The sequence below is a fragment of the Pseudophryne corroboree genome, chromosome 5, assembly GCF_028390025.1.
Source record: "Pseudophryne corroboree isolate aPseCor3 chromosome 5, aPseCor3.hap2, whole genome shotgun sequence".
Lineage (NCBI taxonomy): Eukaryota > Metazoa > Chordata > Amphibia > Anura > Myobatrachidae > Pseudophryne > Pseudophryne corroboree.
Window position 1 is genome coordinate 635,262,495 of NC_086448.1, and position 11,765 is coordinate 635,274,259.

Below are 11,765 nucleotides of genomic sequence, written 5' to 3' on the forward strand. Positions count from 1 at the left end.
GCATTTAATTACTGTTTAGCCACTTAACTGACGATTTATTTAGCTAAAAACGCTCCGAAATTGTCAGGGTTTTTTTCTGAGTGAATTAGGTGAAGAACATGAATTTAAATCTATCCCAAACGATTTTAGTAAAAAAAAAATATATATAATAAGATTTTAAACCTACCGGTAAATCTTTTTCTCCTAGTCCGTAGAGGATGCTGGGGACTCCGTAAGGACCATGGGGTATAGACGGGCTCCGCAGGAGACATGGGCACTATAAAGAACTTTTAGTATGGGTGTGCACTGGCTCCTCCCTCTATGCCCCTCCTCCAGACCTCAGTTAGAGAAACTGTGCCCAGAGGAGATGGACAACATGAGGAAAGGATTTTGTTAATCTAAGGGCAAGATTCATACCAGCCCACACCATCCACACCGTATAACCTGGAATATACGCAACCAGTTAACAGTATGAACAAAACAGTATCAGCTAAAGACTGGTCTCAACTGTAAGATAACCCTTATGTAAGCAACAACTATATACAAGCCTTGCAGATTTTGTCCGCACTGGGATGGGCGCCCAGCATCCTCTACGGACTAGGAGAAAAAGATTTACCGGTATGTATTAAAATCCTATTTTGTCCTTCGTCCTAGAGGATGCTGGGGACTCCAGAAGGACCATGGGGTTTATACCAAAGCTCCAGACCGGGCGGGAGAGTGCGGACGACTCTGCAGCACCGACTGAGCAAACGCAAGGTCCTCATCAGCCAGGGTATCAAACCTATAGAACTTTGCAAAAGTGTTTGAACCTGACTAAGTAGCTGCTCGGCAAAGCTGTAAAGCCGAGACGCCTCGGGCAGCCGCCCAAGAAGAGCCCACCTTCCTAGTGGAATGGGCCTTTACCGAATTTGGTAACGGCAATCCTGCCATAGAATGAGCCTGCTGAATCGTGTTACAGATCCAGCGAGCAATAGTCTGCTTCGAAGCAGGAGCGCCAACTTGTTGGCTGCATACAGGACAAACAGTGCATCTGTTTTCCTAACCCGAGCCGTCCTGGCTACATAGATTTTTAAGGCCCTGACTACATCCAGGGACTTGGAATCCTCCAAGTCACCCGTAGCCACAGGCACCACATTAGGTTGGTTCATATGAAATGAAGAACCACCTTAGGCAAAAATTGAGGACGAGTCCTCAACTCTGCTCTATCCACAAGGAAAATCAAATAGGGGCTCTTGTGAGACAAGGCCGCCAATTCGGACACCCGCCTTGCAGATGCCAAGGCCAACAACATGACCACCTTCCAAGTGAGAAATTTTAATTCAACCGTTTGAAGAGGTTCAAACCAGTGAGACTTCAGGAACCGTAACACCACGTTAAAGTCCCATGGTGCCACTGGGGGCACAAAAGGAGGCTGGATGTGCAGCACTCCCTTTACAAAAGTCTGGACTTCTGGGAGAGAAGCCAATTCCTTCTGAAAGAAAATAGACAGGGCCGAAATCTGTACCTTAATGGAGCCTAATTTTAGGCCCATATCCACTCCTGTCTGTAGAAAGTGGAGAAAACGGCCCAGATGGAAATCTTCCGTAGGAGCATTCTTGGCTTCACACCAAGAAACATACTTCCTCCAGATACGGTGATGTTTCGCCGTCACCTCCTTCCTAGCCTTTATCAGAGTAGGGATGACTTCCTCCGGAATACCTTTCCCAGCTAGGATTCGGTGTTCAACCGCCATGCCGTCAAACGTAACCGCGGTAAGTCTTAGAACACGCAGGGCCCCTGTTGCAACAGGTCCTCCCTGAGAGGAAGAGGCCATGGATCTTCTGTGAGCATCTCCTGAAGATCTGAATACCAGGCCCTTCGAGGCCAATCTGGAACAATGAGTATTGTTTTCACTCTTTTTTTGTCTTATGATTCTCAATATTTTTGAGATGAGAGGAAGAGGGGGGAACACATAGACCGACTGAAACACCCATGGTGTCACCAGGGCGTCCACCGCTACTGCCTGAGGGTCCCTTGACCTGGCACAATACCTCCGATGTTTCTTGTTGAGGTGGGACGCCATCATATCTATGTGAGGAATTCCCCAAAGACTTGTTATCTCTGTAAAAACTTCTTGATGAAGTCCCCACTCTCCTGGATGGAGATCGTGTCTGCTGAGGAAGTCTGCTTCCCAGTTGTCCACTCACGGAATGAAGACCGCTGACAGAGCGCTTAGGTGATTCTCCGCCCAGCGAAGAATCCTGGTGGCTTCCGCCATTGCCACTCTGCTCCTTGTCCCGCCTTGGCGGTTTACATGAGCCACGGCTGTGACGTTGTCTGATTGAATCAGAACCGGTAGGTCGCGAAGAAGATTCTCCGCTTGTCGTAGGCTGTTGTATATGGCCCTCAATTCCAGTAAGTTGATGTGTAGATAAACCTCCTGGCTTGACCATAGCCCCTGAAAATTTCTTCCTTGTGTGACTGCTCCCCATCCTCGGAGGCTCGTGTTCGTGGTCACCAGAACCCAGTCTTGAATGCCGAACCTGCGACCCTCTAGAAGGTGAGCACTTTGCAGCCACCACAGGAGAGAACTGAACTGAACTGTATAAAACTGGCGGGGGATTTTTATCATTACTGCCTCCGCAGCCTATATACATATAAATGCCAGACTTAGAGGTTTATATTGCTGCCCAGGGCGCCTCCCCTGCGCCCTGCACCCATCCGTGCCTGCTACTGTGTGTTGTGTGTGGGAGCAATGGCGCGCAGCACTACCGCTGCGCGCTTACCTCAGGGAAAATCTGAAGTCTTCTGCCGCCTTAGAAGTCTTCTTTTCTTCTTATACTCACCCAGCTTCTATCTTCCGGCTCTGTGAGGAGGACGGCGGCGCGGCTCTGGGACGAACGGCGAGGGGAGACCTGCGTTCCGACTCCCTCTGGAGCTAATGGTGTCCAGTAGCCTAAGAAGCAGAGCCTATCACTTAAGTAGGTCTGCTTCTCTCTCCTCAGTCCCACGATGCAGGGAGCCTGTTGCCAGCAGTGCTCCCTGAAAATAAAAAAACCTAACAAAATTATTTTTCAGAGAAACTCAGGAGAGCTCCCCTGTAATGCACCCAATCTCCTCTGGGCACAGGATCCAACTGAGGTCTGGAGGAGGGGCATAGAGGGAGGAGCCAGTGCACACCCATACTAAAAGTTCTTTATAGGTGCCCTTGTCTCCTGCGGAGGCCGTCTATACCCCATGGTCCTTACGGAGTCCCCAGCATCCTCTAGGACGTAAGAGAAATATATTTTTTTACCCCCCCAAACATCGAAAATAAGAATTTACTCACCGGTAATTCTATTTCTCATAGTCCGTAGTGGATGCTGGGGACTCCGTAAGGACCATGGGGATTAACGGCTCCGCAGGAGACTGGGCACAACTACAAAGAAAGCTTTTAGACTACTGGTGTGCACTGGCTCCTCCCACTAAGACCCTCCTCCAGACCTCAGTTAGGATACTGTGCCCGGAAGAGCTGACACAATTAGGAAGGATTTTGAATCCCGGGTAAGACTCATACCAGCCACACCAATCACACCGTATAACTCGTGATACAGTACCCAGTTAACAGCATGATAACAACTGAGCCTCTCAACAGATAGCTCAACAATAACCCTTTAGTTAAGCAATAACTATATACAAGTATTGCAGACAATCCGCACTTGGGATGGGCGCCCAGCATCCACTACGGACTATGAGAAATAGAATTACCGGTGAGTAAATTCTTATTTTCTCTAACGTCCTAAGTGGATGCTGGGGACTCCGTAAGGACCATGGGGATTATACCAAAGCTCCCAAACGGGCGGGAGAGTGCGGATGACTCTGCAGCACCGAATGAGAGAACTCAAGGTCCTCCTCAGCCAGGGTATCAAATTTGTAGAATTTTGCAAACGTGTTTGCCCCTGACCAAGTAGCAGCTCGGCAAAGTTGAAGAGCCGAGACCCCTCGGGCAGCCGCCCAAGAAGAGCCCACTTTCCTTGTGGAATGGGCTTTTACTGATTTAGGATGCGGCAGTCCAGCCGCAGAATGTGCAAGCTGAATCGTACTACAGATCCAGCGAGCAATAGTCTGCTTAGAAGCAGGTTCACCAAACTTGTTGGGCGCATACAGGATAAAAAGCGAGTCAGTTTTCCTGACTCCAGCTGTCCTGGAAACATAAATTTTTAGGGCCCTGACTACATCCAACAACTTGGAAGCCTCCAAGTCATTCGTAGCCGCAGGCACCACGATAGGTTGGTTCAGATGAAAAGTTGATACCACTTTGGGAAGAAACTGGGGACGAGTCCTCAATTCTGCCCTATCCATATGGAAAATCAGATAAGGGCTTTTACATGACAAAGCCGCCAATTCTGAAACCCGCCTGGCCGAAGCCAAGGCCAACAACATGACCACTTTCCACGTGAGATATTTTAAATCCACGGTTTTCAGTGGCTCAAACCAATGTGACTTTAGGAAATACAACACCACGTTGAGATCCCAAGGTGCCACTGGAGGCACAAAAGGGGGCTGAATATGCAGCACTCCCTTAACAAAAGTCTGAACTTCAGGTAGTGAAGCCAATTCTCTCTGGAAGAAAATCGACAGAGCCGAAATCTGGACCTTAATGGAACCCAATTTAAGGCCCATAGTCACCCCTGACTGTAGGAAGTGCAGGAACCGGCCCAGCTGAAATTCTTCCGTTGGGGCCTTCCTGGCCTCACACCACGCAACATATTTTCGCCATATGTGGTGATAATGGTTCGCGGTTACTTCTTTCCTAGCTTTTATCAGCGTAGGAATGACTTCCTCCGGAATGCCCTTTTCCTTCAGGATCCGGTGTTCAACCGCCATGCCGTCAAACGCAGCCGTGGTAAGTCTTGGAACAGACAGGGCCCCTGCTGCAGCAGGTCCTGTCTGAGCGGTAGAGGCCATGGGTCCTCTGACATCATTTCTTGAAGTTCCGGATACCACGCTCTTCTTGGCCAATCCGGAACAATGAGTATAGTTCTTACTCCTCTTCTCCTTATTATCCTCAGTACCTTTGGTATGAGAGGAAGAGGAGGGAACACATAAACCGATCGGTACACCCACGGTGTTACCAGAGCGTCCACAGCTATCGCCTGCGGGTCTCTTGACCTGGCGCAATATTTTTCTAGCTTTTTGTTTAGGCGGGACGCCATCATGTCCACCTGTGGTTTTTCCCACTGGTTTACAATCATTTGAAAGACTTCTGGATGAAGTCCCCACTCTCCCGGGTGGAGGTCGTGCCTGCTGAGGAAGTCTGCTTCCCAGTTGTCCACTCCCGGAATGAACACTGCTGACAGTGCTAACACGTGATTTTCCGCCCATCGGAGAATCCTTGTGGCTTCTGCCATTGCCGTCCTGCTTCTCGTGCCGCCCTGTCGATTTACATGGGCGACCGCCGTGATGTTGTCTGACTGGATCAGTACCGGCTGGTTTTGAAGCAGGGGTTTTGCCTGACTTAGGGCATTGTAAATGGCCCTTAGTTCCAGAATATTTATGTGCAGGGAAGTCTCCTGACTTGACCATAGTCCTTGGAAGTTTCTTCCCTGTGTGACTGCTCCCCAGCCTCGAAGGCTGGCATCCGTGGTCACCAGGACCCAGTTCTGTATGCCGAATCTGCGGCCCTCTTGAAGATGAGCACTCTGCAGCCACCACAGCAGAGACACCCTTGTCCTCGGAGACAGGGTTATCAGACGATGCATCTGAAGATGCGATCCGGACCACTTGTCCAACAGGTCCCACTGAAAGGTTCTTGCATGAAACCTGCCGAATGGAATCGCTTCGTAGGAAGCTACCATTTTTCCCAGGATCCGCGTGCAGTGATGCACCGACACCTGTTTTGGTTTTAGGAGGCCTCTGACTAGAGATGACAGCTCCTTGGCCTTCTCCTCCGGGAGAAACACTTTTCTCTGTTCTGTGTCCAGAACCATCCCTAGGAACAGCAGGCGTGTCGTAGGGACCAGCTGTGACTTTGGAATGTTTAGAATCCAGCCGTGCTGTTGTAGCACTTCCCGAGATAGTGCTACCCCTACCAACAACTGCTCTCTGGACCTCGCCTTTATCAGGAGATCGTCCAAGTACGGGATAATTAAAACTCCCTTCCTTCGAAGGAGTATCATCATTTCCGCCATTACCTTGGTAAAGACCCTCGGAGCCGTGGAGAGACCGAACGGCAACGTCTGGAATTGGTAATGACAATCTTGTACCACAAACCTGAGGTACTCCTGGTGAGGATGGTAAATGGGGACATGTAGGTAAGCATCCTTGATGTCCAGCGATACCATGTAATCTCCCTCGTCCAGGCTCGCAATAACCGCCCTGAGCGATTCCATCTTGAACTTGAATTTTTTGATATATGTGTTCAAGGATTTCAAATTTAAAATGGGTCTCACCGAACCGTCCGGTTTCGGTACCACAAACATTGTGGAATAGTAACCCCTTCCTTGTTGAAGTAGGGGCACCTTTACTATCACTTGTTATGAATACAGCTTTTGAATTGCCTGTAACACTGCCTCCCTGCCTGAGGGAGTGGTTGGCAAGGCAGATTTGAGGAAACGGCGGGGGGGAGACGTCTCGAATTCCAGTTTGTACCCCTGAGATACTATTTGAAGGATCCAGGGATCCACCCGTGAGCGAGCCCACTGCTTGCAGAAATGCTTGAGACGGGCCCCCACCGTACCTGGCTCTGCCTGTGGAGCCCCAGCGTCATGCTGTGGACTTAGAGGAAGCGGGGGAGGACTTTTGCTCCTGGGAACTGGCTGTATGCTGCTGCTTTTTTCCCTCTACCTCTGCCTCTGGGCAGAAAGGACGCGCCTTTAACCCGCTTGCCCCTATTGGGCCGAAAGGACTGTACCTGATAATACGGTGCTTTCTTAGGTTGTGAGGGAACATGGGGCAAAAATGTAGACTTCCCAGCTGTTGCTGTGGAAACGAGGTCCGAGAGACCATCCCCGAACAATTCCTCACCCTTATAAGGCAGAACTTCCATGTGTCGTTTGGAATCTGCATCACCTGTCCACTGCCGAGTCCATAACCCTCTCCTGGCAGAAATGGACATTGCACTAATTTTGGATGCCAGCCGGCAAATATCCCTCTGTGCATCCCTCATGTATAAAAGTGCGTCTTTTATATGCTCTACGTTCAGCAAAATAGTGTCCCTGTCTAGGGTATCTATATTTTCTGACAGGGAATCTGACCACGCAGCAGCAGCGCTGCACATCCAGGCTGAAGCTATAGCCGGTCTCAGTATCACACCTGTGTGTGTATATATAGATTTCAGGATAGCCTCCTGCTTTCTATCAGCAGATTCCTTCAGGGCGGCCACCTTCTTCGACAAGCGTGTGAGCGCTTTATCCACCCTAGGGGATGTTTCCCAGCGTGACCTATCCTCTGGCGGGAAAGGGTACGCCATTAGTAACCTCTTAGAAATTACCATCTTTTTATCAGGGGAAGCCCACGCTTCTTCACACACTTCATTTAACTCTTCAGATGGAGGAAAAGCTACTGGTAGTTTTTTCTCTCCAAACATTATACCCTTTTTTGTGGTCTCGGGGGTAACATCAGAAATGTGCAACACATTTTTCATTCCCTCAATCATGTAACGTGTGGCCCTACTGGAAGTTACATTAGTCTCTTCGTCGTCGACACTGGAGTCAGTATCCGTGTCGACATCTGTGTCAACCATCTGAGGTAGCGGGCGTTTTAGAGCCCCTGATGGTTTTTGAGACGCCTGGGCAGGCACAGGCTGAGAAGCCGGCTGTCCCACATTAGGTATGTCGTCAAACCTTTTATGTAAGGAGTCGACACTATCACGTAATTCCTTCCACAGCACCATCCACTCAGGTGTCGACCCCGCAGGGGGTGACATCACATTTACAGGCATCTGCTCCGCCTCCACATAAGCCTCCTCATCAAACATGTCGACACAGCCGTACCGACACACCGCAAACACACAGGGAATGCTCTGACAGAGGACAGGACCCCACAAAGCCCTTTGGGGAGACAGAGAGAGAGTATGCCAGCACACACCAGAGCGCTATATAACACTGGGATCCCACTATCAATGAGTGTTTTCCCTATAGCTGCTTTTTTATATATATTACATATATATATATATATATATATCTATACTGCGCATAAATTTAGTGCCCCCCCCCTCTCTTTTTTACCCTTCTGTAGTTTCTCAGACTGCAGGGGAGAGCCAGGGAGCTTCCTTCCAGCGGAACTGTGAGGGAAAAATGGCGCCAGTGTGCTGAGGGAGAAGCCCCGCCCCCTTTTCGGCGGACTTTCTCCCGCTTTTTCTGTGATACTGGCAGGGGTAATTTTACATCTATATAGCCTCTGGGACTATATATGATGTATATTTTGCCAGCCAAGGTGTTATCTATTGCCCTTAGGGCGCCCCCCCCCCAGCGCCCTGCACCCATCAGTGACCGAAGTATGAGGTGTACATGAGAAGCAATGGCGCACAGCTGCAGTGCTGTGCGCTACCTTGGTGAAGACTGAAGTCTTCTGCCGCCGATTTTCCGGACCTTCTTCGTGCTTCTGGCTCTGTAAGGGGGACGGCAGCGCGGCTCCGGGAACGAACACCAAGGTCGGGTCCTGCGGTCGATCCCTCTGGAGCTAATGGTGTCCAGTAGCCTAAGAAGCCCAAACTACAACCTGTTAGGTAGGTTCGCTTCTTCTCCCCTTAGTCCCTCGCTGCAGTGAGTCTGTTGCCAGCAGATCTCACTGAAAATAAAAAACCTAAATATACTTTCTTTCTAGGTGCTCAGGAGAGCCCCTAGTGTGCATCCAGCTCGGCCGGGCACAAGAATCTAACTGAGGTCTGGAGGAGGGTCTTAGTGGGAGGAGCCAGTGCACACCAGTAGTCTAAAAGCTTTCTCTGTAGTTGTGCCCAGTCTCCTGCGGAGCCGCTAATCCCCATGGCCCTTACGGAGTCCCCAGCATCCACTTAGGACGTCAGAGAAACATGGATCGGGTACATCGGAACATCGGGAACATTGCGGCTTTCATTTTGAAAGCCAGGACAGCCTCCAGGTATAAAGGGGGATCTGGGGGTGGCTTGGGAGGGTTAATTTACACTCCCCAGCAGCTGCCATTGTCTGCAGCCGCTGGATGGGGGGGGGGGGGGGGGGCTAACACTCTCTATCTGACTGGTCGCATCCTGTGCGACCAGGTCAGATAGAGCACTTGCAGGCATGGTCGCATCTGATGCAACCATGTCAGGCAAGTGGCTAAGGGGCCCAGTTATCAATAAATTATTCAAATACACCGGTTATCGGGGGGGATAGTTGCGAATATACAGCAGCACCCTAAAATATAAAGGAGGGACCGCAGTAGATATCTCTAGTATCTGCTGCAATCCCTCCATTTCTGTCAGCAGACGCAGCCCCCGTAGGTTTCTATGGGGAGTGCGATGCTGTCAGATTTACCAAGCCTTTCTGCAGTTTGGATAAAGCCATCTGAAGATGGCATTGTGCTACTATAGCCCATGGGTTACTCTTCGCAAAAGTCACAGGGCGAGCCCTGGCAATTGGTGCTGTGGGTTGGGTGTGCGTGAACGGCGGGACCCATACCTCTGCCAGTATCCCGGCAGCGGAATGCTGGTGGGGTTTGGGGGGAGAGCCGAGCACAACAAGCCCTTTGCGGACTCGCCATGCTGCAGGCTTGGTGGCGACCGCAGGTTCTATTCCCACTCTATGGGTGTTGTGGACACCCACGAGTGGGAATAGTCCCTTCTAGTCGGCATGCCGACTGTTAGGATTCTCAGGGGGTGGGATGTAGCAGTGCCGTAACTAGGCATTTTAGCGCTGTGTGCAAGAAACGGCATTGCCCCCCCCCCCATGCAGTGCGCTCCGTAGGCGCGAGAAAAATATATAGGGGCTTGGCTTCATGGGGAAGGGGCGTGGCCACAAAATTATACCAATTCATACTACGGTGCACAGTAGTCTCCATTATTCAAATTACGCTGCACAGTAGTGCTACTACACCAGGTAGAGCCCCTTTTACACATTACGGCAGACAGTCCCCATTTTTACACATTACGGCAGCCAGTCCCCCTTTTTACACATTACGGCAGATAGCGTCCCCCTTTTTACATATTACGGCAGACAGCGCCCCCCTTTTTACACATTACGGCAGATAGCGCCCCCCTTTTTACACATTACGGCAGACAGCGTCCCCCTTTTTACACATTACGGCAGACAGGATAGATAGATAGATAGATAGATAGATAGATAGATAGATAGATAGATAGATAGATAGATAGATAGCACCTCTCCCTGCTAGCTCAGGCTCCTCGGTGCAGGCTTCATGCAGCAGATCCCGGGCAGGGGAGAAGGAGGAGGAGGGAGAGGGACTGGAGCCGCAGCAGCGCTGTGTAATTGGTAGTGGCGCCGCTGCAGCTGTCCCTCTCCTTCCGCATTGGCTGCCCACCACCTCTGTGAATGCTGGGATGAGGGAAGCGCATCCCAGCATTCACAGCAGCGCCGGGCAGCCAATGCGGAAGGAGAGGGACAGCTGCAGTGGCGTCACTACCAATTACATAGCGCTGCTGCGGCTCCAGTCCCCCTCCCCTGCCTCCGGCGCTGCTGCTCTCCTCTCCTCTTCTCCAGCGTGGCGCAACCAGCACAGCAGAGGCGGCTTGTAATAGTCAGTTTGACCCATTACAAGCCGCTGGCCGTTGCACCCTCAGGGAGACTGCGCTGTGTGCCAGGCACACCTGGCACACACGTAGTTACGGCGATGGGATGTAGGGAACGGTGTTGTGACCACCGGTCTCCTGACCGCGAACCGCTTGTCACATAACTACATCCCGGTGCTGTGTATGCATGTTTAGCAGAAAGTAAATGCGCAGGAGTGAAGAGACTACTGACTCCGAGCACACTGCCAGGACTGTATGTGCTGTGTCATACATCCAGGCGGTATAATGGCATCCTGTAATGAGATTTCGGATGCTTATATCAGGCCCAGATTGCATTGCAGATGTGAATATTGATATATGGCCCCCTAAATCTAGTGATGGGAATCACACCAGCTGCCGCAAATCACAAGCTATTACATCAAGCCCACTGTGTTTCATTGAATCTCCCCCTCAGACCTGGTTGTACACACAGTGTGTATCAGGACTAGTATACTTCACTGCACGTTTACTGTACAATATATTACTACATTTTATGTGTATGTATTGTATTCATGAAATCATTTGCTGCATATTGAAGTTTATTGCACCATTTATCAGACTTGTTGTTTTTTTAACGCTATTTTCTGGCATCCGACATTTCCCCTTTATATCTCACCAATTATTAACACCAATAATTTGCAACAGCTAAAATACATTCTTAGACTGGGAATGGGATATAGCTAGAGCGCCTATAAACGTCTCTCTGTACATAACCTGCTGTATGTACAGGGCAGATGCAGAGACAGCGCCGGTCACGCCGCACTCACTTGGCTGTGCAAGTTTTCCTCTTCCGTGTCAGCCATGGAGCTGGAGCTGCTGCAGCTGCTTCCTGTGACCGTGGCATGCCTACTACTGTACATCGCCGGTAGGGGGCAGTAGTCTACTCCAAGATGAAGAATGAGGAGGCCGGGATTACATCATTACACTGATAAATCAGAAGTGAGTGTATTACAGTATATACACTTTCTCCTGGCTTCAGTAGATGAAGTAACAAATACCAAATAATTATTTTAAAGCTGTTAACAAAAACCCTTAGAATTTTAAGGCTAGTTTAATATTTATACATTCGGAACTGTCCTGTTTA

General features: G+C 50.0%; 1 protein-coding gene across 4 annotated transcripts in view; it reads right to left on the reverse strand.

Moving 5' to 3' along the window:
* Positions 1 to 11,557, reverse strand: part of IMPACT (impact RWD domain protein) — a 94,189-nt gene extending 82,632 nt beyond the window's left edge. For 3 of the 4 annotated variants that reach the window (XM_063923605.1, XM_063923604.1, XM_063923606.1), the window contains exon 1: positions 11,449 to 11,557. In XM_063923605.1, coding sequence (XP_063779675.1) covers positions 11,449 to 11,541 — 93 coding nt within the window. In that variant the 5' untranslated portion in view covers positions 11,542 to 11,557. The remainder of the gene's footprint in view (positions 1 to 11,448) is intronic. The other variant, XM_063923607.1, reaches the window with a different exon arrangement.
* Positions 11,558 to 11,765: the final 208 nt, after the last annotated feature.